At 50.1% G+C, this 25,384-nt stretch overlaps 1 protein-coding gene and 1 long non-coding RNA gene across 18 annotated transcripts in view; one reads left to right on the top strand and one right to left on the bottom strand.

The window, feature by feature from the left end:
• ZNF618 (zinc finger protein 618) overlaps positions 1-10,331 on the bottom strand; it is a 126,805-nt gene extending 116,474 nt beyond the window's left edge. For 8 of the 17 annotated variants that reach the window (XM_056505044.1, XM_056505045.1, XM_056505046.1 and 5 more), the window contains exon 1: positions 9,916-10,330. In XM_056505044.1, the coding sequence (XP_056361019.1) occupies positions 9,916-9,960 (45 nt within the window). In that variant the 5' untranslated portion in view covers positions 9,961-10,330. Of the gene's footprint in view, positions 1-9,915 lie in introns of all 17 variants that reach the window. The other 9 variants (XM_056505043.1, XM_056505049.1, XM_056505050.1 and 6 more) reach the window with 2 other exon arrangements.
• A 2,958-nt stretch (positions 10,332-13,289) lies between these two features.
• Positions 13,290-25,384, top strand: part of LOC130260066 (uncharacterized) — a 30,314-nt gene continuing 18,219 nt past the window's right edge. The window contains exons 1-3 of the long non-coding RNA XR_008841733.1: positions 13,290-13,496; positions 20,701-20,835; positions 22,335-22,551. This is a non-coding gene — a long non-coding RNA (uncharacterized LOC130260066). The remainder of the gene's footprint in view (positions 13,497-20,700; positions 20,836-22,334; positions 22,552-25,384) is intronic.

Here is a 25,384-nt window from a genome sequence, read left to right as displayed (position 1 = left end):
TTTGAGTTTATAGCCTGAAGCTTGGAAAAATGTGACAAAAAATTGAAAACTTATGATGTCCCAAAAAGAAAAAGTTTCTGCAGTTTGCTTCTGAAAAATTTCCTACTGCTTTTTTGGGTTTGTGGGATCATTAAAATAGCTGAGCTGGGAACGTCATGACTTGGTTGGTTTGGCTAATAAAGAGTACCTTCTGGGCTGGAACAGTGGGGATGTTTATGGGGAAAAAAAGGCTTTTTGTGAAGAAAATGGAGTCAACTATTGATATGCAAAATAGACCAAATGATTATTTATATAGGAAACTATTCTAACGTGATCGAACTTTAAATATAATTAAAAAAAAACAAACACCCAACCCAACACTTTGGCAGAAAAGGAACTAAAAGTAGCATTACTGGTGCCAGAATATTGCTAAATGAGAGGTTGTATTAATGGATTTGGACTTCTTGTGTGAGGGCCCTCCTGCCATAGAGACAGCTCAGGTAGAGGGATGGGTTGTTTTGGAAATAACATTGGCCAAACACTTGAAAATTACATAAATCAAGAAGAGACAGATCTTTTTTTTTTTTTTTTTTTTTTTTTTTGCTATTTTTGGGCGGGAGGAAGGAAGAGCTTTGAAAAATGTAAATATTCAAATGCAATTTTTTTTCCTCCAGAATGTTATTTTTCTCATGATATTCTATAACAAAATGAACTCCTCCTGTCCTGCAGAGGCAAAGGGACAGGCTGGAGCCCAGGAATTAGGGAATGTTTCACTGACTTCAGTCAGAGCTGCTTGGAAGGAAATTTTACCACAAACCTAAATCCCCACAGGACTCGTCCCTAAGTGAATTCCAAAGCAGAACAAAAACTAAAGATTGAAGATTAAAAATTAAAAAAAAAAAAAAAAAAAAAACTTAAAACCCCAAACCACATCTCCTATGAGGAAAAGTCAAGACAGAAATGGAAAATTCCTTGCTGGCAAGGATGCTAATTGCATACCTTGTGCTAGGAGCTGAATATCATAAATTTCTACATATATATTTAATTAGGTTAATTTGCAAACTGTAGACATATGTCTGCTTAAAGCAGACAGGAACATTTCATTTTCTACATTTTAAATCTCCCATAATGAACTCCAATCCCAAGCAGTGAGGATGGCCAAGGAGCTCCCTGGCACAGCAGGGAAGCACAAACATCTCCCACCACACCAACAAACAGCCACAACGTGGGACTTCTCCACCTTATCAGCAGCCAGGAGAAGCACAGCACTATCAGCAAATCTACCTGCTGGCAGCTAAACCAAATCAGATTATATAGGAGAAAAAAAAATTAAATACATGCAAGATTTCAGGAAAAGGACCTGGATTTTGAGGTTTCTTTTCTCATTTATGAAGGGTACCTCTATTCCCCCCATGTGGCTCATGGAGAATATCCACAGCTGGAGGAAATCCACAGGGATCACCCCTGTTTCTGCAAGACACCCCAATATCCCACCCTGGGCATCCCTGGCAGTGCTGCCATTCCCTGGAAGGACCTTCCCTGATCTCCAATGGACTCTCCTCCATCCCTCTGGCACCTGCCAGCTCTCCCAGCAGCAGCCCTGCAGCAGGGCTCCCACACCCCTCGGGATACAATGTGCATCTATCTCACCTCAGCTCTCTCTCTGCTTACATTTCTATTTTTTGTTCCTCCCCAGGGCCCTCCCCAGCTCCAGGCACAGCAGGACCCTGCCAGGCCAGGTCTGGCATGTCCCAGCAAACCCCATGGAGCAGAAATGCCAATTCCAACTGCTGTTAGCACCAACCAGCCACACTGAAAGGCCTCTAAAATAAAGACACATAAGAAGGTAAAAATATCCCTCTCCTGAGTTAATATGCAGTAACCCCAGCAGTATTAACCATAAACAGAGAGATGCCCTGAAGCCAAGTCAAAACACACCCCAGGGCAACCTTCCAGGTGGTCATTCATTAATTCCTTCCCTGGTGAAGTCCAACTCCAGCCCTGCCAGTCCCCACCAGTCCCACCAGTAACCCCAGGTCCCAGCCTGTCCCCTGGTGCCACTGCCCCTCAGCATCCTCAACAGCAAAGAGAAATCCTGTTGATTCCCAAGGGCTTTTTCAGATCCCCTCTCCCACCAGCCTGATCCAAATCCAGCCATCCCTCCCTACAGAGGTTTCCAAAATGCATGCACAAATTCAAAAAGGTATTTTATTCCCAGCCAATAATTATCCTGCATTCTTACAACTCTCTCTTCCCACCCTCAAAATCACAAATATCTCACAAATGCCAGTGAAAGCTCAGGATTTGCAGCCCACAGAGTAAGCACATCAGACCTCAAGTGACAGATTTCCACCCAGAAAAGCAGGAGCTATTCTTGGGTTTGGAGGCAGAGCCCTGCTGGGGCTGCCTGCACTCTTCTCTGGGATGCTCCAGCTCAGCCTCCAAACTGCATCCACCAGCCTGCAGGCCTAACTTCAGACACTGTACAAATCTGCTGGAAACACTCATTCATTCATTCTCTCCTCATGTAGCCAAGTAAATAGAATAGTAGTAAAAAAAACACTCACCAAAATAGAGACAACTTGATTTCCAGTGTGCCCCAAAGGCTCTGCAGCACCCCAGGCCCTGCCCTGTCCCACTGGGGCCAGCCCACGTCGCCCCAGGTTCCCCTCCAGGTCCCCTCCTGGCTCTCCCACACCAGCAGAGCTGCTGGCTTTGGTTGCAGTTTTGAAAACTGAGGTTTAATACTTCTAAAAATAGGTCTAAAGCAATTAAATACTTGCACTAAAATTGCTCTCAACATACTGCAAGCAGTAAATGACGGCCCTTCAATGCAAGCACACCCAACTTCTGAAAACTGACTTCTGCTGCTATTTTCAGACAGGAAAGGATACCTACACCCACACAGAGAAAAAAATTAACTTCCATCAAATTCCTGCTGCCTGTGTGTATCTAGTAAAATGAAATAATTTTGAAATATCAATTCCTGAAGAGCCTGGGCAGGCAGTGGTGCCATCGGGACACCAGCAGTGCTGTGTGACCACATCTGGCACATCCAGCCTGGCTCAACTCACTGCCAGAGGGAAGGTCTGACAAACCCAGCTGCTCTCACTGCTATCAGCTGCTGAGGTGTCAAACCTTGTGGGGTAACATCCCTGATTTTAACCAGGGCAGGAAACACCAGGGAGCTCCTGTGCTCCTGGCCCAAGCACAGTGTGGAGCCAACAGCCCTCCCAGCAGCCCAGACCCGCCAGAGACCCTCTCTGCACCCAGGAGTGGCTCAGGCACAGGTATTGATCCTCAGATACCCATGGCAACTCCTCGAGGCTCCAGCAGCTCCCCTGCTCCTCACTCTGACATTCATGTTTCCCTTTGTCAGCCCCTTATCAGTGCAGGCAAATTCTCCAGCCCCTACTTCCCCACTTCCAGCTCTATTTTCCACATCACACCAGGCAAATATAGATGTGAAACCAGCAGGAGTGTTGGGAATCACAAGCAAGGAAAGTCTTGCCTGTATAATTAAATCTTTGCAGGTACAGTACAGCAGCAAAACCCTCCTAAGCACACACTGGAGTGCCTTGGAAATACAGGTGAGGGAAATAAAGGGAGGCACTCCCAAGGAAAGCTGTTCCAGCAGAGGAATTGGTGCTGTGCCACTGCTCCCATCACCAAAAAGCTCAAGGCTTGGCAGCCCTTGGCCCTTCCCATGGGACAGCCCCATGCCAGGCTGACCCAGAGCTCTGCAGTTTCACCCCAAAAGAGCCACCTGGCCTCCAGCTCCTCCAGAGGCAGCACAGCTCCAGAACCACAAGTTCCACCACCTGCAGGAGCCTGAAACTCTGCCCTGACCTCGGCCAAGAGTCACCTGGGCACAGCCACAGGCAGGGAGGCACAGGCAGGGAGGCACAGGCAGGGGTCCAGCTGCTCTGACCCCATCCAGGGGGGCAGGACATGCCCTGTGCCCTCCACCTCTGCTCCCTAGGCTGCCCCAGGCAGCATCCCAGCTGCAGCAAGAGCTCCCAGCACGCTGGCACAGCCCCTCAGCTGGTCAGTGAACCAGAGCTAACTACCACTCAGCTGCCAAAACTCTGCAAAATGGCTCAAGAACTCTTCTCTGTGGGTACAAGGAAGTTTAATTAGGGGGATGGATTCTAATCCACCTGTGTCACTGCTCATGCCCTCTGTGCCACATCCTTCCCCAATGCACTCAGAATATGAAGCTTCTTTGCACTTTCAAGGACCACAGGGGAGAATTTTCTTTATTTAAGAAATTTTTTTTTTTTTTTTTTTTTTTATTCTTTTTTTCTGCCACTTCTCGCTTTGGGAGAATCCAACAAGTATCTCAGAGAGCCACCATGCAGCTTGCCCAGCACCTCCCTGTGCACTTACACACTCAGCAGTGTTGGACTACAAACCCCACATTTCAGGAGATGACCTGTGCCCATCATCTGGGGTCTGGCACACATGTCCCAGCACCAGCAGAGCAATTTCAGCATGGGAAGAACCCTCAGAGCAGAGCCCAGCCCAGGGATGATCAACAGTGACACTGAGCATCACACCCCACCAGCAGTGAGACTGAGCAGGAGACAGCAGAAAAGGACCAGGGAGGAGTGGATTCAATGGACTCAAGGTGTGACTATCAAACCTCAACCAAGGGACACTCTGACTGGAATTTGAAACACCAAGGAGTGAGTGCAGAGCAGCTTTGATGCCTCCAGCACAACCACCCTGGGAAGAGACCTCTGCAGAAGGAGCATCTGCTCAGCCTTTCCCCTCTCCCAGAGCAGACATGAGTGTGGAGCAATGCCTCCCACATCCCAAGGTCACCTGAACATGCAGCAGCTTGCCCAGGGCCAGGCAGGGACAGCAGCCACCAAACCTGCTCCATCCAGAGCCCCCACACGGCTGCAGCCACAGGTTGATGAAGCCACCACCAACTCAACCTTCTGCTTATTATTTTTGATTATTAAATTTTGCATCCTCTTGGTTATGTTGCCAAGCAAACAGCTCTAAACACATGGAGTATATTATATGTTACATATTACATGCATTCATGTTTTTCCACTCCCTTTGTGTTACAACTTTACCCCACTGCCACTGTCACCAGAGCTAACCAAGGTCACCAGGAGCTGCCCTTCCCCACACAGCACGAGCCACTGCCTTCCCCAGCCCTTTCCTCTCTCCTGGTGCCATGGTTAAATATTCAGCTCTCACGTGATGAGGCAGAGCCACTGTGACAAGCTGCAGCAGAGCCCTGTGCCCTGATGAAAGGCACATTGCAAATGGTTATTTTTCATATACCATCCATGGCAAACAGCAGCATTCATTCCTATTCCCTTGCTCCAGACAAATCAATGATTGTTAATGCAAAGTCAACACGTCCAGATGTAGTTTGCATACTAGTTAACCACTAAATTGGCATCACATAGTACAAAATAATCAAGAGACATTCAAGGAACCAAACAAAAGCAAAAAGGAGGCAGATGACTAGCAATTAATCCATAAAAGACCTTTAAAAATTAGAAACTTCTTCCCCAGAAAACGTAGTATGGCCAAACAGAATCCATAAATGTGAAATTCCAAATATGCACAATGCTGGATGCACAGAAATGTAGAAATTGCAAGAAATAAATAACTCCTGGGGCCATTTGCCCACATCCCTTACCAAAACCACCCCCAGCTCTGGCACCCCCTGCCCAGGTGCCTCTTCTGGGTACATTACGTACAAATAGTGCTGATCTAGCAAACCTCTGACAAAACTCACAATTTGGGGTGGCTCCCCAGGACTGCCATGGGGCTGTGCCATGGGGGGTGTGACATGGGGGCTGTGCCATGTGCCCATGTGCCACAGGAGCAGCATCCAGGACCTTGTACCGAGTCCTGCCCTGCCATGGTGTCAGGTTTGAAATCCTTGAAGAGGCAGATTATCCAAAGAATTATTGATCCAGAGAATCTCCTGAGCTGGAGGGACCCCCCAGGATCACCCAGTGCAGCTCCTGTCCCTGCCCAGACCCCCCAACAATCCCCCCTGTCCATCCCTGGTGTCCAAACGCTCCTGGAGCTCTGGCAGCCTCGGGGCCGTGCCCATTCCCTGGGGAGCCTGGGCAGTGCCAGCACCTCTGGGGGAAGAGCCTTGCCCTGAGCTCCAGCCTGAGCCTGGGCAGTGCCAGCACCTCTGGGGGAAGAGCCTTGCCCTGAGCTCCAGCCCTGGCACAGTGGGCACAAACTCTGTATCACCATGATCCTTAAAGCAGGTTTCAACCCTCTCCCCCCACCTCGAAAAAATTAAAATTAAAATAATCTAATTTTTAGAATATGAATTCCACTCTAATTTCACTCCTGCACTTGCATAATTGCAAATTTGAGTGTGCATCACTGGGGCCATGTGACTGCACCCATGAACTGAACCATTCCCAATGTTGCATTATGGCAGTGATATATATTTAAATTATCCTGGAGTCGTGCAATAACCTCCCAAGGTTTTATATGGCATTTGTATAAATATTATCTACTATTTTAATAATATTATGTCTGTTTTCATTCTAGGATGAAAATATGTCACTGAAAATGAGGTCCTGGAAATTTTTCTTTTTTAAAAAATACATTTCAGTTATGTCACAAGAAATCTGTTGGTATCACTCAGCTGAGCTCTCTCCCTCCCCTTCCCCTTCCAGGCTGCCAACAGCAATTTTGAAAAGGATAAAATATTGATCAACTTTCCAGAAGGGAAAAAAAAAAAAAAAAAAAGAAAGGAAAGAAAAGAAAAAAAAAATCCCCCTGAAGGCAGACTGCAATGAAAAATTATGAAATCTTTTCCAGGCAGGAGCAGGTTTGTGCAGGAAGGACAGGCAGAAGGTGAGAATCAAACCCCCAGCAGTGGGAGCTGCTGCTGGAAAGCTGCTGCTCCCCAGGGAGCTAAAGATGGGCAAGGTTGCAGTTCCCACCCCAGCAGGATCCCCACAACACTGAAAACACCTCCAGTTCTTCCTCTGCTCCAGGAGACACCTGAAAGGCCCCAAATGCTGGCACCCCAGAACCAGAGCTTGCTCATTCATTCCATTGAAATGCAGCTCCCAGCAGAGTGTCCCCCCACATGCCAACACCACGGGGTGTGTGGCAGGGTGAAGGAAAAGCAGCAGCCAAAGGTCTGATTCCCACGAGAAAAAAAAAAATTAAAAAATAAAATTACAGCTAAACATTTTCTTGGGGTATAATCACAGAGTGGTAAAAGTTCTGGGGTGCAGCTCAAGGAAGGGAATTCTTGGAGGGGAAGAATATGGAAAAGCCACCAGGCTGGGTGAAAGCATGAATAAAATATTCTCCAGGATTGGTGAATCCAGTTTGGAGCATTGTGTGTCATTTTTAGGCAGCTGTGGCACCCGGCTCTAACTCCATTATTTGCTAAAAAAGGGATTCAGGAAGAGGGTGGGTCCCTTTCGGGGGGGCTGGGGGCAAATTAATGCAAAAATAAAAATATGGAGTTGACATTTCAGGGTATTTCTTCCTCCACCCAAGAGTTATCCTGTTTGCAAATTTTTTCCATTCCCCCCCCCCTTTGAGAAATTCAAAACACGAAACAAATAAAAGGGAGAAAAGCAACAACAGCCCCCAAAACCTGAATTCACCACCCACTCCTTTCTGATTTCCAGAAATATCAGGTTACAGGGAATGGAAAATCAAAACAGAAAAAAAAAAAGCAAAAAACCAAAAAATAAAACAAAAAAAAACTTTTCAGGGGTTTGAGATTCAAAATTTAAATTTCATTCTGGCAAAATAAAATTTCATTTTATTTTGTGCAGCACCCAGATTTCAGCATTTGTTGGTGTGTGCCCGGCAGCTCCACAAACTCACTTTGGAATTTAAAATTTAAAAATGGCTTTTTCCAAAAAAAAAAAAAAAAAAAAAAAAAAAAAAAAAAAAAAAAAAAAAAAAAATCCAAACTGCTGCAGCTGTGAAGCCAGCCATCTTGCTATTTTGTCCCCATTTTAGAGAGGATACTGTGTCAAGGTTGGTAAAACTCAATGTTGACCTAATCTTTCCCTTCCTCTCCCTCCCCCACTTTTGGGTGGAAAGGCCATGTAGCTCTCCTAGATTGCTTTTTTCTTGAAACAATGCATGTTTCAGTGCTCTTTTGTTATTTATTTTTAAAAAGATCAATACCAAGACCCCAGTATTCAAGGGCAACCCTACAATAATAAACCAGTGTGTGCACAGTCCAGAACTCACAGGCACTCTGTAATAGCAAAATAATAGGGACAGGACAGCATTTAAAACAAACAAACAAAAAATTTCAATTTAAAAAAAAATTATGAAAAAAAAAATATTTTCAATTCAAACTCCAGCAAGGCTTTAACAGTCAAGGAGAAAAAGGATTTTGAAATCGTGAAAAATATCATGGCTGAGCCCTTTACAGGCACTTCAGTTTGAAAAAAAAATGAAAATCACTAAATCTGCAATTATTTTTTCACAATATTGTTAATTATGCATATTCAAAATATCATGGCGGACCTTATAATAAACCTGGGTAAATATTAGATTTATGTGAGCCACAGAACCTGGAGTTATTACAGTGTGTTTAAAAAAAGAAGGGGGAAAAAAAAAACTAAAAACCAGAGTATGGAAATTTCATTCTTTACAAAAGAAGTAGGAAATTAAATGCTGGAAACTGTTTTAATTATGCCAGGAGAAACCATCCAAAAAGCCAAGAAATTCTAAAATAAAACTGACATTCGACTCTTAATTTTGCTTGTCCTCGTGTTTTCTTGGACAGTGTTTAGAACCTCATTGTTTAACAGCAGTTTTGCACGAAATCCAAAAATCACAAAAAAAAAAAAAAAAAAAAAAAAAAAAAAAAAAAAAAAAAAAAAAAAAAAAAAAAATTTGGGTGTGTCCACAGCAAATTTTCTGGGTTCTTCATTTTCCTGCAAAATTCCTCATTTCAAACAAAATAACTTTAAGCACTGCAGCAAAAAGGGGAAAAAAAAAATAAAAGGCTGAGTTTTGGCAGAGCTTGCTGCACAAGTTCAAAATTCCAATGAAACCCAATTTTAATTGCTCCGAACAGCAATTCTGCACTTCCCAAGTGATCCCTCCCCGCACTCACCCGCGGGGCCACCCAAAACTTGACTCACTTTCCTTTCCCAGCACTCTGCTGCTCCCAGGCTCCGTTCTTCCCCAGAAAATGGGGGTGGAGGGGAAAAAAACCTGAATTCATTCAAATTCCTGCTTAATTTTCATTTCCACGAGCTGCGCTTTGGATCCAAAATGACACACATGAAATTTGCGGGGCGCTGCGGGAGCTGCTGGACCAACCCCAACGAGAGGGATCCAGCCCCAACTTTCTGGGAAAAAATTAGAAATAGCAGAATATTTCCTTCTTTTTTTTTTTTTTTTTTTTAATTTTAATTTTTTTTTAAAATTTACGAAATAGTCTCCTCTAGGTGGCGTCGTTTTAATGGAAAAAAAAATGGGGGGGGGGAATGTTCCGGAGGAAAAATTAGGAGAATGAGAAAAAAAAAAAAAAAAAAGGAAAAATAAAGGGAAAAAAAAAAAAAAAAAAAAAGAGAGAAGACAAAAAAGGAAGAAAGAAGGAAAAGCAAAAGGAGAAGGGCTGTGAAGGGGCGCGGAGCGCGGCGGGGCCGGGCCGGGCCGGGCAGCGGGGCCGGGCCGGGCCGAGGGGCGGCTCGAACCCGCCATGGCTGCTGAGCTCCGCTTTGTTTTCCGCCGCTCCGAGCGCCGCGGGCTCGGGCACGGCGGGCACCGGGAGCCGCTGCCCCGCGCACTGCGCCAAAGCGCCGCCGGGGCTCCGCGACGGGGCGGCTGCGGCTGCCGCCCTCCCTCCTTCCCTTCCCTTCCTTCCCTTCCCTTCCGTTCCGTTCCCTTCCTCCCCGCTCCCTCCGCCTCCCCCCGGGGACACGCCGCCCGGCCGCCGCGTACCTGCGCTGCCGCCGCCGCCGGAGCGGAGCCGTCCGGCTGGTTCATGGGGCTGGGGCGGGAGCAGGCGAGCCCCGCGCCGCCGCGGCCTGCGATCCGCCCGCCGCGCACAAAGCCGGCGCCGCCGCCGCCGCTGCCTCCTTTCCGCCCTCCCAGGAGCGGCGAGTGGGGGCGATGCCCCCGCTGCGCGGGTGGGCGGCTCGCCGGGCTGCTGCAGCCCCCCTTCCCCCCGGGGCATGGGCCGGGGCGGCCGCCGCGGGCACGGGCGCTGCCGCTAGCGGCGCGGCGCGCAGGGCTGGGCGGGCGCCTCCCGCTGCCGAGCCCGCGCCGCCGCCATCACGAGCCGCTCTGGGGGCAGCTCCAGCCGCAGCGCGCTCGCAGCCGGCGGCGCCGGGAGAAAGGGGCTGAGTCTGGCCCGGCGCGGGAGCCCCGCCGCCCGGCCGGCCCCGCGCTGCCCTCCGCCCCCGCGCCGGGCACCGCGCACCCGGCCCGGCCCGGCCCGGCCCGGCCGCCGCCCGGCGGGCGCGGGGCCGCTCGGCGCTGAGGGGCCGCTCCGCGCCGCGGCGCCCCCGGGGGGTGTCCCGCTGTGGGAGCGAGTGCGGCGGAGTGCGGGCCCCGGGCCCCGGCACAGCCCGCTGGACCCGGCCCGGCCGGGGGCGAGAGCCCGGCGGGTGCGACAGCCCGGGCCCCGCAGGCCTCGTACACCTCCCACAGCAACGGGAGCACGAGGGGAAGGGTCGTGGGGACACGGGGAGAGGGGACAGACGGCCTGTCAGGGGGGACTCGGGGATAGCGGGAGCTGGGTCACGGAGGGTCAGCCTGGACATCAGGGCAAGGCTCTTCCTTCCCCCAGAGGTGCTGGCACTGCCCAGGCTCAGGCTGGAGCTCAGGGCAAGGCTCTTCCCCCAGAGGTGCTGGCACTGCCCAGGCTCCCCAGGGAATGGGCACGGCCCCGAGGCTGCCAGAGCTCCAGGAGCGTTTGGACACCAGGGATGGACAGGGGGGATTGTTGGGGGGTCTGGCCAGGGACAGGGCTGGGCTGGTTCATCCTTGTTGGTTCTTCCATCTCAGGATAGTCTGTGGTTCCATGATTCTCCGAATGGCTCGGGCAGCATCACCCCCTCTCTCCCCCACACACACCCACAGCTGAAATCGCCCCCTGCTCTTTTCACCTCAAAGCTCCCAGCTCTTGGTCCCCCCATGTTTGAGAGCTGTTTTGAACACAAACCAGGGAAAAGCCTTTCTCTACCCTCACACAAAACTCATCCCAACACCCCATCCCTCCACAAAGAGCTTTTCCTCACCACACGCTCACAACATTCGTTACTGCTCAGCAAACTTTGTTAATGTCCTCCAAAAAGAAAGGGGAAAAAAATCAGAGCTTTTCTTCCTCTGGAAAGCACACAGCATTAACTATAAACGTAATTACATCTCATGCATACCTGATGTTTTCTCCCTTGTGAAGCAGTGCCAAAAATAGTTATTAATAGTATTAATAAAATAATCTGAACTTGTGAATTGTCCTGCCCCAGCCCATGAAACCCTCTTTCCCAAGAGCTCTGCAAAACCAAGGATTTGTGGAGAGCCAAATGCTGATTTTGCTCTTGTTGCCCAGCCTAAAGATAACTTCAAAGATATTGCAAAACACAGATTTATTTTTCTTAATATCTTTTATGCAGATTTCATTCCAAATTGCTGTACGGTCAGATAATGTAATTACAGAGCTAAATAAAAACAAAGGGGCAGGGGAATTGGTGGGGACGTTGGGCAAGGGAAATGTTTTCCGAATGAGCTTAGAGGGGATGTGGGAAGTCAAGAGGCAGAAACCACTCACCAGGCTTTCAGCCCCAGCGCTGGCATGAAGTGCAGCCAGAAGGAATCCCCCACGGAGCAGACTAAAGCAAAACTCAGTGTTTGACAAATAATCTTTTAGGAGGGTTTGGGGGAAAAGCCGTTTTGACACGGAGTTTGCAGGATGGAGGAGGAGGAGCATGGAGAGACCCTCCACATCCCTTTGTCTCTGGGAACACTGACCTCCAAAAGCCAAAGCCTGCAGGTAAAAGATGCTCACCCCGCTGTGTCCTGGCGTGTCTGAGGGCACATTTCAACCCATCCCTGGTGCTGGAAGCATCTTCAGTGCTGGAGAACCTATCACAGCTCATGCTGACTTGGCCAACCCTTCATCACCTTCTCACTTTGAGCCTGGCCCTGTTTTGCTTCCATTGGATCCTTTGTAACCTGGAAAAGCCTCCTGCCTCCCATGTCCATGAATATGTGGGTAAATCATGCCTCCACCTTCTTTTGGGGACTCTCGTCCCTCTGGAAGGACAATGTTTGAGCACTCCTAGTTTCCTCAGCCCAAACCTCTCATTTCTTCTGGCCATGGGGACAGAATAGATGCAGTAAAGCAGTGGCAACTGTGAAACTCATAGAGATGCCAACCTGATCTCCTCCTTCACGTGTGTTTTTGCAATGGCTTTGCAGTCTGCTCTGACTGAACACAGACATTGCTCTGGGTTGAGAGGTTGGGGGTCCACAGGGGAGAGTTCCCAGTTCTGGGTCAGATCTCTCCTGAGGGATTTGGCTGCTGGTTGGTCCTGGTTTTGTGAAACCAGCCCTTAAAACCCACCTGTGTTCCTGCTGCCGATTTTGTGCTGTTCACACATAATAAACACCATCACTGGTGACCCCTCCTGCCTGAGGGACAGCCCCTTCTCCTCCCATGGGCTGAGGTCTAATGCAGAAATTCTAAAAGTCAAGACATCCTTGAATAGCCAATTTCTATGGGTTAGGTCCAGGAAATCCCAAACAAGGTCTGTTCCTGGCGGAGTGAGATACTCATCAGGTCACTCTGCTGAAGTCCCTTCTTCTGAGGTGACCTCTTTGGGACAGATGTTTTATCTGTGCCAGTCTTGCCACTCTGATAGCATCCAGTGGGCTCTTCTGTCCTGACTGGTACCAAATTTTGGTCTGGAGGAGGAAATTATTGATAGCAGTCTGCCTAAGTAAATCTAGAGCTCATGATCCCCCATCCCATCACAGCATTCACTCATCTAGGCCAAAGGTTATCCCTGTTCCAGTGCCCACTCTGAAGTTTGGAATCTGTGCCCAAAACACTGAGGTTGAGCCCCATGCTGGGGCAAAATGCAGAACACTCCTCACCACTTCCATAAATAAGGAAGTGTCAGCAAACCACAGTCAGGAAACAGCCAAAGGACTATTTATAATCACCTCTATCTGCAAAGATATTTGTGAGACAGCAGAAAAAAATAAATCCCCACTTCACTCTTCCTGACCCCGGCGCCGTCTGTTTGCTCCGCTCAGAGGCATTAAAGCTCATCAGAAATGTTTGCCAATGGTTATACAGAAAGGAAGTGTTGCATTGTATTTGTTCTTGTCAGCTCTGAGCTGCTCCTTCCTTTTCCAGCTGTGGTTGCCTTCGTCCCCTCCTTTGCTGGGATCGTGTGTGCCCTGAGTGCCCAAAGGATCTGCAGCAGTGTGAGGTGCAGCACAGACTGGGGATCCCTGCAGTGCACTGAAAACCAGCTGTGGGCAAAAGGAGCTCCAAAAACGTCCAGATTCAGGTACAAAGCTTTTCCCTGCACAACCATTAATGAGACTTTCCATTGCATCCAAGCCTGGTCAGAAATGGCAGCGGCTGAGTCACCGAGATGGGCTCTGTTTGGGTGATGCCAGTAATGCCATGTCCTGGGGAAATTCCAGGGACAGCCAATGCCTCTGACTGACTGTGGAGCTGGTGGTGTGAGCTGGGATGCAGGTGGGGCTTTGCTCCTCCTGCTCAGGGTGCTTGGTGAAGAGCCAGGAGCTGTGGAGGGCTCAGGATGCAGATGAATTTCAGGAGCAAATGCCAGGTGTGGGAGCATTTACAAGCATGTGACAAGTATTTTACCTATATAAAACAAGAAACCTTTGGTTTTAAAAGCACTAGGATTGTATAAACATTACACTCTCCAGAGCAAACTGCAAACCAATAAAATCCCAAACAATAGGGCACCTCTCACCCACTATTTAATGGCCACACAACACATTTCTGCTGGCAGGGAGAGGTTTCTTTCTACAACAAAGAACTTCCTTCTACCTCTAACAGATGATGAAATGGCCATCTCCCAGTGTTGGAATCTACCCTGTCTTTACCTTAGAGCATCTTCCAGAGCCCAAAGGGGCTCCAGGAGAGCTGGAGAGGGATGGAGGGACAGGACACAGGGAATGGCTTTTCCAGGGTTAGATGGGATATTGGGCAGGAATTGTTCCCTGGCAGGGTGGGCAGGGCTGGCACAGGGTGCCCAGAGCAGCTGTGGCTGTCCCTGGATCCCTGGCAGTGCCCAAGGCCAGGCTGGACACTGGGGACAGTGGGAGGTGTCCCTGCCATGGCAGGGGTGGCACTGGATGGGCTTTGGGGTCCCTCCCAAGCCAAACCATTCTGGGATTCAGCAGATCCCCACTTGTGGCTCCATCAGGTGGGGTTGCAGCTGCAATTGTTTGGCCACCTGCCTTTGCAGGTTGCACTGGAGGCAATATGGGGATGCTGGAGCTGCCAGCAGAGCCTGGGCAGCTCTGCTGTCACATATCTGAGGAATAATGCTGACTGAGGGACAACCTGGGACTTGTGTGCTGTCCCAGCCTGGCTGAGAGCCCACAGGGATGTTCCAGCTGCACATGAGGCAGGGCTGTGTTCTTGGGTACAGCTCAGGCTGTGCAGCATGCCCACGATTGTGTTTGCCAGGAAAAAGGTGTCCAAGAAAATTCTGGCATGGAAGCAAAGAACCTTAATAAATGGGATTTAAATAATAGATTTAGCTGAAAATCCCCAGAAGACACATTTTTTATCCACACATCAGGTGCTGTAAGCTTAGAAAAAGATAACAAAGCATTCCTCAGACAGAAAAGGTTGAGTTTCTGCTTTAATTGAAAAATTGTATGTGGTTTTGATACTCCTAGAGAGATGTTATGTTAAGAAGCAGTTTATACTGAGAGATGTATCATCACTATTTTGGGGTAAATTAGATTAAAGTGATTTGCAGTTATCCCCATGCTAAGCAGTATAAAGGGAAGAAATGGGAAGTTAAGGTTGTGCTTAGAAGTGCTGGCAGTCTGCTGAGGAAATCCTGACTCGGCTCTGCCTGAACAGCAAGTGTCATCTCAGTATTAGAGAGGAACTGCAGCTTTCTGGACCCTTAATCAGATTCATCTGTCTCTTCTTTACAGTGGCATGGCAGAGCAGAATTAAGAATATTTGCATGCCTTAAATTGAGTCTTTCTGCTTTAATTGTGTAATTATGGAAATCACTATTTAGGGATCCACAGGCAGCCTCACAATGCCTTCCTTAAAGAGTATTCCCTGCAAAATCCCAGCATCCAGTCTGGAGTGTGCAATACATGTTCTGGGCATGTATTTGCAAATTCATTAATTAACTTATCAGTTCAAACTAATTAAAAATTGGTTCTTTAACAAATCTAATACATTGTGGCAGACCTGTCTTTTTTTTTTTTTTTTTTTTTTTCCTGAAGATCCTATTAGCAGAGTAATACAGACCCTGCAACCTTCCTGTGTAATTAATACTCACAGAAATCTTATGTATAAATTTCACTGGCAGAATTTATTTGACAATGGTTTCTTACAAGATTACACTTCATAGCTGCAAGTTTATTAAGCAGGGCTCATTTGCAGGGTTTCCCTTCTGCTTCCCATAAGGATTTACCTCCCTCCCAGCCCTCATGGTCCTGTGTCACTGGGGCTCACACTGCTCTGCTGGGGTGAAGCCTCACAGAGCAGGGAGCTCAGGAGGGCTGTGGCTGCTCTGGAGCAACAAGAAACAGCCACACACGTGGGAGAGTTGAACCACAAGCCATGGGTTGACTAATGAGCATAAACTGTCTTTTAAATTCATTAGAACCCCTTTAGTTCATCCCATGTGGGCCATGGGGTGGAGGGAAGAAGAAAAAGATTTCCTGGCTGTTTGTTACCATCACAAACAGAACATAGTAAATTATACATGACTGAGTAGTGTGATTAAATGTATTTGTACTCACAAAGCTGCACTCCTGCATGTGAGTGATGTGTCCCTGGCAGACACACGCCAGGAAAGCTCTTTGAGCTGCCCCACCTCAGACAGCATCACCCCAAAAACACCCTCAAACTTCCCCAGGCTCAGGCAGGACAAAGAGCCTGACCAAAATGTAACAACCTGTCAGTTGTAATCCTGCCACAGCTGCTGACCCACCTGGGTAAGTCTGAGCTGTGACAATCCAGTTGTGCAACAGGCAGGATCCTCCTGGAATGGCTCTCAGTACAGCTGGGATTTCTCTGGCACTGGTAATTACAAACAGCAGCTAACACAGCTCTCACTCAGCACCAGCAGAGCACAGCTCTCACTGAGCTTTGCTCCCCATCAGAGATGAATCAAGAATAAAAAAGGTAAAATTGAGTAAGCAGGAAAGGGCAAGTTTAAAACCACATTTTCAAACCAGGTGGCAGCTGAAGCTGAGCTGTGCTGGCTTCACCTGCTCCTGTGCAGAGTGTCCCATTCCCTCCCCGTGGGGCAGGGCTGCTGGCCCCATCCTGATCCTGCCCAGGACAGAGCCCCTGGCCCCCAGAGCCCCTCTCTGCCAGCCCCTCTCCTCCTGCTGCACCCTGAGCCTCTGCTCCTAAATAACAGACACAGCATTAAATAATAGCAAAACAAATAAATACTTCCAGGGCTTTATTAATAGAATTTTGACAGCTTCATTAGGTTGGTGAAATTTCAAGATACTTAATGAAATAATGCTTCATCCCTTGGCTTGTGATATAAATTCTAATGGAATGCACAATTCCCATTCACCCCCAACAAACTGAGGCTCTGCTCACCAGGCACTATCATACTGCCAAGGTTTCTATTTCCCTGACACTATGATCTTAACAATTTTATTTTAACAGCTGGAATGGTTGTGCCTAATAAGTTAAACAGCAGAATGAAAGATTCCTCTAGAAGGAAAAAAAAAGGAAAGTATATGTTTAGGTGAAAGAGACTTCAGAACAGATTATGGGTTGTTTTATATTCTAAATATGACACATTAATATCTGCTCATTTAATACTGTAATTTTTTTTAAGTTCCTTTCACTGAAAGATGATCTTTATTTCTCTGAAAATTGCCTGGTGGAATCCCCACTTGTGCAAATGATAAGTGACTGCTGCACACCACGAGCTAAATGCTCCAGAGCTCACTGGAGCTGCCCTTAAATGAACAAAGTAAATGGAAAAAAAATTTAAGTAGAATTAATATTATTAAAGATAATAATATAAATTATTAGTAGTATTCTATTAAGGTCAGATTAATCCCACTACAATTCAATTGGAATAATACGTGCAATTTATGCAATCACAAATGTTTTAACATTTAAATTACGTTTCTGGCATTCTGGAAAGCCGCGTTTGGCATTGCGGAGCTCGGCCAGCCCCCGGAGCGGAGCGAGCCCCGGCCCCGCTGCCGAGCCCGGCGGCTCCGGCTCCCTCTGGGGGCGGCAGCGAACGGAGCGGGGCAGCCCGGGACAGGGCTGGGGGAGCCGGAGCCACTGCCGGGGACAGCCCGGGACAGGGCTGGGGGAGCCGGAGCCACTGCCGGGGCTGCCCGGGACAGGGCTGGGCTGGGCTGGGGGAGCCCGAGCCACTGCCGGGGCTGCCCGGGACAGGGCTGGGGGAGCCCGAGCCACTGCCAGGGACAGCCCGGGACAGGGCTGGGCTGGGGGAGCCCGAGCCACTGCCGGGGCTGCCCGGGACAGGGCTGGGGGAGCCGGAGCCACTGCCAGGGCTGCCCGGGACAGGGCTGGGGGAGCCGGAGCCACTGCCGGGGGCTGCCCGGGACAGGGCTGGGGGAGCCGGAGCCACTGCCGGGGGCTGCCCGGGACAGGGCTGGGGGAGCCGGAGCCACTGCCGGGGCAGCCCGGGACAGGGCTGGGCCTCAGAGCGGGACAGGGCTGGGGGAGCCGGAGCCACTGCCGGGGGCTGCCCGGGACAGGGCTGGGAGAGCCGGAGCCACTGCCGGGGCTGCCCGGGACAGGGCTGGGGGAGCCCGAGCCACTGCCGGGGGCGGCCTGGGTCAGGGCTGGGCTGGGCTGGGGGAGCCCGAGCCACTGCCGGGGCTGCCCGGGACAGGGCTGGGCTGGGGGAGCCCGAGCCACTGCCGGGGGCGGCCTGAGACAGGGCTGGGCCTCAGAGCGGGACAGGGCTGGGGGAGCCGGAGCCACTGCCGGGGCTGCCCGGGACAGGGCTGGGGGAGCCCGAGCCACTGCCGGGGCTGGCGGGACAGGGCTGGGGGAGCCCGGAGCCTCTGCCAGGGCTGCCCGGGACAGGGCTGGGGGAGCCCGAGCCACTGTCGGGGGCAGCCTGGGCCGGGCCAGGCCAGGGCTGGGCCTCAGAGCGGGACAGGGCTGGGGGAGCCGGAGCCCGGAGCCCGGAGCCACTGCCGGGGGCTGCCCGGGACAGGGCTGGGCTGGGCCCGCAGAGCTGGGCTGGGCCCCCAAACCTGGCCTGAGCCCCCAAACCTGGGCTGAGCCCCCAGAGCTGGCCTGAGCCCAGAGGAGGGGATTCTGCCCCTCTGTCTGCTCAGGTGAGACCTCACCTGCAGAGCTGCCACAGGCTAGGAGAGCTGGGGGTGCTCACCTGCAGAGGAGAAGGATCAGGGAGAGCTCAGAGCCCCTGCCAGGGGATCCAGGAGAGCTGGAGAGGGACTGGGGACAAGGGATGGAGGGACAGGTGACACTTGGACATGGCCACAGAGGAGCTGGTGACACAGGTGACACTTGGACATGGCCACAGAGGTGCTGGTGACAGGACCATCCTTGGAGACAAGCCCTGCATTCCAGCCATGTGAGCTGATCCCATTCTCTCCTTCATCAAGGATAGATGTGTCAGAGGCTGCCAGGGGTCCAGCTCTTCTCATCATGGTGGTTATACAAATAATCTCAGGTTTCAATTAAAAATAATCATGGTTTTGACTGCTTTCCCCCAGTGTTGTGCAGCAGGCCATGAGCCAGCAGCTGTCCCCAGATAAGGTCTGCACAGAGTGAGGGAGGGCACTTGGCCATCATTTGGGATGACATGATATTAAACCCGGTGGGCAGTGACAGGGGGAGGCTCAGAACAAGGGCAGGGTCAGCCCTGTGCCCAAAGCGGGGGATGCTGCATCTCAGCAAACCCTTGCAGTGTGCAATGGGCCATTTGCTGCAGTGCCCTGCAGCCCTCACAGCAAAAAGTCTCTCAGAGATTCTCTAAATTTAAGCTTCCTCCAATGCCCCGAGGAGTTTATGAGCTGCTTGACCAAGATAATGACACTCTGACATTTTTGGATCCTCTCAGTGACACTGTTATTAATTTTACCATCTAATTTTATCATTTTTATCATCTTTTTCAAGTAGAAGCAGGGACCACAATTAGGGTTCTTTTTCTTGTTGATAATAACAGCTCTTAGTACCTATAACTCATCAGCCAGACTTTTCTTTAATGCATTTGGCTTCTCTTATCAATTTCCTACCACTCAGAAATGTTAAATTATCCTGATTACTAGTTTTTCCATTTCCCCCCCATTCTTTATACACTGCTTCTTTTTCTAATTGCTGCCTTCATTTTCACCTAGAGAGATCTCAAAATCAAACACCATTCTTCAAAAATTATGGCACAAATAGAACTTTTTAGCCAGGTTGGGAACTCCTAGTGTGAACTTTTTATTTTTCACTCATTTATGTACATGTTTATTTTTCTTCCCAGTGAGTTTCCCTTACCACTTTATTCATCCTCACAGATCCAGGGAGAAGCACCAGGTATATGTTACTGGCTGAAACTGTCTTTTATTATCCCATAATTAATGTAATCAGGTCATGATCACCGGTCTCCAGGCAACCACCAATTTCTAGTTCAGTGATCAATTCATCTTTATCCATCATAATAAGATCTAAAATAGAATTACCTCACGTTAGGTGCCATCTCTTTTGTGTTAGAAAATTATCATAGATAATTTTGAGAGATGCCACTGATGTTTCATTGCTGCCTGCAGGAGGTCTGCAGCAGCCACCTCCCACAGCAATGTCCTGCAGCAAAGGGAATTTCTTTGGGCACCCCAGGGGCAGTGCCCCAGCTCGGGGTGTGGTGGCACAAAGAGCCACAGCTGCCACCCTGCAGTACAGAAATGCAGGGAATTGTCACTTCATCCCTGCCATGGCATGGCTGGGGATGGAAGGGACCTGAGAGCTCATCCCATGGGCAGGGACTCCTCCAGGGCTGGAGCAGAGCTGGTGCTGAAGGCTGGGGCTCACCTGGAGCTCTGTGCCAGTGAGCACAAGGACACAGCAGCCCTGGCAGCAGCTCTGGGCTCCCCAGGGACAGGGGGAGACCAGCTTGCAGAGCTGCCATGGACTGGCAGCCCTGGCACTGCTGCAATCTGCAGGGTGCCCTGGCAGCCCTGGGCAGGGACTGCCATCCTGGAGGGTCCCATGTTCCCCCCAAAGCCAGGTGAAGGTTGTGCTGCTCAGTGCCCCACCTCCCAATGGAAACACTAAAATCAGCCTCTTGTGTGGGACTCTGCAAGGAAATGTTTTCAGACTGAGGAGAGAGGGAGAAAGCTAGCTGGATGGCAGATAATTAGAATAATTATTTGAAAATCAATAGCTGTCTGAAACAGCAATCAATTAACCTGGAGACATTTCAAAATGAGATCTGTACTGACTGGGCAACTGAAGCCCAAATAATGACTTGGAATTTGCTCTGGATAACCTTAAATTATCTTTTGCCTTAGGTGCAGTCAGAGCCAGCCCTGAATCACCAGTGCCCAGTCCCAGCTCTGGGATGAAGGGACCTTCCTCTCCCCCAGGGCTCTCCCTGCACACCAGGGACTGGGGACACCCCTAGATGGAGAGAAGTCTTAATGCAGGTGAGGATCTGCCTCCTGCTTCAACAGAAAAATCCTTGGGGAGAGATTTCAGGGCTTCTGTCTTTGAAGCCCCAACACAGGGGCAGGCTGGAGCATGTTTACTGGGAAACAGAGTTGTTTGGGGGGCTCCTGGAGGCAGAGCACTTCCCACAGAGCCCTGGAGAATCATCTGGTTTATTTTTGAACTGTAGCAGCTTTCTAGGAAGGGATGACTATCACAGGGGGCTGTTTTATACAGACTAAAAAAAAAAAAAAAAATATATATATATATATATATATATATATATATATATATATATAATTTTTAAAAATATATAATTATATATATTACTATATATTATATATATTATTATATATATTATTAATATATAATTTAAAAAATAATTAAAGATTTCACAAGTGTGACTTTCTGTCATGAAAACTGCAACCCCAGGCTTTCAAATGTTCAGCAAAGCCTTTTCCAGAGCTCTCCCCTGGACCTGGCTGGCCACCAAAGGCAGAGAAGGGCAGAGGCAGCCCAGCAGCCTGGGGCAGGGGCAGTTTGGGCTGTCCCTTGTGCTGCTGGAGCTGCTTTTCCCCTTGGCTCCTGAGTGCTTTTCAGGGGTTGGGTGTTGGAAGCAGGAAGGGAGGTGGGTCCCAGCTGTTGTGCCTGCAGCTGGTGGCTCCCAGTGCTCCTCAGCCCTTCCATGTCCATCTGGGCCTTCCTTTCTCATTGGACTCCAGCAAAGAAAACACAGGGATGGACCCTGTGGCCCATTCCAAAAGGAATGTTGCAGACAGTAAAATGTCCCTACTAATCCTACTAAGCTAAAATGAAGAGTTTAACTCTTTTTTTTTGTGTGGATAGTCTCTGGCTAGTCCCTCAGAGTGTCCTCACGGTGTGAATTATGGTGCAATAATTCACACTGAGCTGCATGGACAGCCCTCAGCTCCCAGCCTTGTGCCTGACACTGCTCCAGGCATGAATTATTGTCCTATAATTCACACCTTGTCATATCTTATTGCTGGAACATCCCCCAAATGACAAAGCTGGAGTCATTAAAGAGAAATTCAGTGAAAACCTGGGGAAGGCAGTTGATGGCAGGAAGGACCAGGTACTTAAGGCTGATGAGGAACAGCTGGGGGGGCTCAGCCTGCACAAAAGGGGAACTTTCTCACTCCCCACAACTCCCTGACAGGAGGGGGCAGCTGGGGGAAGTCAGGCTCTTCTCCCAAGTAACCAGTGACAGGACAAGGGAAGCAGCCTCAGGTTGCACCAGGGGAGACTTGTGTTGGAAATCAGGGAAAATTCCTTCACTAAAGTGTGGTCAGGTATTGGCACAGGCTGCTGAGGGCACTGCTGGAGTCACCATCCCTGGATGTGCTCAGAAAACGTCTGGAGGTGACACTTGGGGACATGGGCTAGTGGTGACCATGGCAGTGCTGGGCTAACAGTTGGATTTGATGATCTTAAAGCTCTCCCAGCCTAAATGATTCTGTGATTTACCTGTCTCATTCAGGCTGGACAGGAAGAGCCCCAGAGAATGAACACAGGGGAAGACCTGTGTGCATTCAGTGCTACATGGGTGGAATTTCTCCAAGCAGAGAGATGACTTCTCCAAACTGGATTCCTGGTAGTGATCAGCAGCTCCATAAAAGGTTTTCCAGCAGTCTGGGTTCCCATGCAGACAAATAGTTGCTTCAAGGGGATATTTGCAGGTGGAAGGTGTTCCCCAGGTGAGCAGAAGTCAGTAAAGCACACACAGGTTCCTGGGTACTGTGTTCTGTGTATCTTCCTCCTCCTCCTCTCCTTTACCTGCCCTAGGTCCCCAGGGGAGCCCTGATGTGTCCCAGGGCTCAGCCCAGGCCAGCAGCACAGGTGCCATGTGAGAAGGGAGGTGCAGCTTTGCCATCCCTGTGTGCTAAGCACCCTTCCCTCCCTCCTGCAGCTCCATCTCACCTGCATGGACACATGTCTGGTGGCACACAGCCACCCCTGCAGGACACACAGACAGTTCCTGCCCTCCTGGGCAGCCTTGGGAAGGCACAAACCAGCCTGGGCCCAGAGCAGATGGGTTTGTGCAACCTGAGCTGGTTGGGAGGCATCCCTTGAGATAAACACAGATCTGGGGGATGGCTGGGTTTGACAAGCAGTGGGGGGCAAGTGCAGAGGCAGCAGGGCCTGGGGATGGCCTGAGGAGGTGACAGCCCATGGCAGGCACTGTGCCCGTGCCCCTGCACAGGCTGAGCCCAGCACAGCTGCTCACAGGGGCCTTGCTGCTGTTGGGGTGCTGGGGAGGAGCTCTGCCAGACATCCAGGTGCTCAGAACAGCACCCTCCCTGCCCACTCAAGTTTGAATCATTTCAGTGGAAACCTTGCACTGTGCTGAGCTGAGTGCAGGAGTGCCTGTGCTCCACTGGCATTGTGCCCCTCCCTCTGCTCCTGCAGCTCTTCCCATCCTCCTGGCACACTGGGAGCTCACTGTCAAAGGGGCAAAAATGTGGCCACTTTCCCAGCTACTTGTTCCTGCTGATCAGCCAGCCCTGCTGGATGCAGGGACACTGGGATCACTCCCAGACCCACTGCAGGGAATGCAAGCTAGCACATTTCCCTCTGTGTCAGTGGAAGGCAAACAGGGAGTGACAAGTGGCTGGAGCTGGCAGGGCCTTCTCAGAGTCACTGCTCAGAAGGTCTCATGACCACAACCAGTGCTTGAAATGTAGCACCTGGGTTTCAGAGTGGATTTGGGGATTCTGTGGTGGATGCCCACCCTGCAGAGCTCTGGGACTGTGCCTGGCAGGAGCCCTGACTGAGCCCTGGGTTGCCACTTCCAATGGGACTTTCCAAGAGCAGTGTGTTCCTTGGACTTCATTGCCTTCCTTGGGTGTGCAGAGGGACATTTGGTGGGACAGGCTCCAGACTGCTGAGGCCTAAACCTTGCATGATTTCATCTTAACCCAGAGGAGCCATGGCAGTGCCAACCTGCTGGCACTGAGCTGCAGAGGCAGAGCCCTGCACACAGCACAGGTCCCCACTCCTCAGGACACTGATGCTGCTCTGAGCTAAGACAGCAGCTGGAGAAGGTCAGGACAACCTGTCCAGGCACAGGGCAGAGCAGGGAGGTGTTTGAACAAGTGTATCACAAATTACATGGCAGAAGCAGCAGCCAGTTGGCCGAGTCCCCCATGGAGGCCTTTTTGGAATTGCTCAGTGAAGATATCAGCAAAATGCCTTGGGCAGTGGGGATGGCTCATGCCAGGATGTCCCAGGGTGTGACACCCTGGAGCACAGTGACCCTCTGAGCCTCTCTTTGCAGGCTGTTCATGCAGCAGAAGGCAGCAAACTCAGCCAGAGCCACGTCCCAGAGAAGGCAGCAGCCCCACCAGCTGGCACAGGCTGCCTCCAGCTGGCACAGGCTGCCTCCAGCTGGCACAGGCAGCAGCACAGAGCCCTGGAAAGGTGCAGCCAGGGAAACCCAGACCCCCTGTCACCCTGGCAGCTCTGGCAGTGTTTGTGCTGGCACATGGATGCAGCTGGGCGCCTCCAGGGTGGATGCAGCACCTCCAAGGCATCAGTGCCACTGGTTGCTGACAGCTGGGAGCAAACATGCATTGCCATTAGTTATCCACTAATTAGTGGACTAATAACCAGCTAAACCAGCTTGTTCTTTAGTAGGTGAGTCTTGTCCTCCTGCATTATTACAATAATCACAGTCACTCTGTGTGTTCCTGCAGAGTCACTCACCCAGGAGGGACCATAGGACAGCCTGCAGCTGTCCTGCTGCTTCTGTTACCCCAGTCCTGCCACAGCTGGTGGCAAAATACCATAAACTACCACCAGACTAAGTGTTGGGATGTGTCTGTGTGTGTATGAAGCCCAGAAATCTGCCAGGACTGTTCCCTGTCCCAGCCATGGGTCAGACCTGCACACCTGCCTCAGGTGAGAGATGTGGCAGAGACAGGAGCAAAGAGCTTGGAGCAGGTTGATTTGCCCAACCAACCCAAGTGCAGCACACAGCCAGCTGAGTTTTCTGACCACAAGGAGCACTTTAGCTTGTTCAAATCCCCTTTGGGATGTTCTCTGGGCTTGTCACTGCAGGAAAACAGCCTCTTTCCTCCCAGATCATTGACGTGGTTATTACTGAATACTCGTCTGTTTGCAGATGTTCTATATTTTCCTGACATGAAGTTTCTTAACATCCCTTTTAAATTGTCTTTATGCTCACAATGTTGATGCATAATCTCTTTTTTTCCTTAAGAAGTTCCTGTAAGTGCCTCGTGCAGTGATGAGATGAAAGCTTTCTTTGTGTTCCTGCCAATCCAGTTTGTATGCCTCTGTTTGTCACCTGCAGATAAAAGCTCAGGGATGTTGTTTAGAGCCAGGCTATGAAGCAGAGACTCAACTGGAGGCAAGGATGGGAGGAAAATATTAGCAAAGCAACCACCTAATTCTTGACAATGCCAGCAGCAGCCATTGTGAACCTTTGCCCAGACAGGAATCCCTCCCTAAAGCCTCTTAGGGTGCTTACACGAGAACATTTGACTTCAAAGAGGGCACACACAAGGCCAG

This window comes from Oenanthe melanoleuca, chromosome 17 (genome assembly GCF_029582105.1).
Source record: "Oenanthe melanoleuca isolate GR-GAL-2019-014 chromosome 17, OMel1.0, whole genome shotgun sequence".
In the NCBI taxonomy this organism is placed as follows: Eukaryota; Metazoa; Chordata; class Aves; order Passeriformes; family Muscicapidae; genus Oenanthe; species Oenanthe melanoleuca.
The sequence above is the reverse complement of the archived record's forward strand: the minus strand, read 5'-3'. Positions and strand labels throughout refer to the sequence as shown.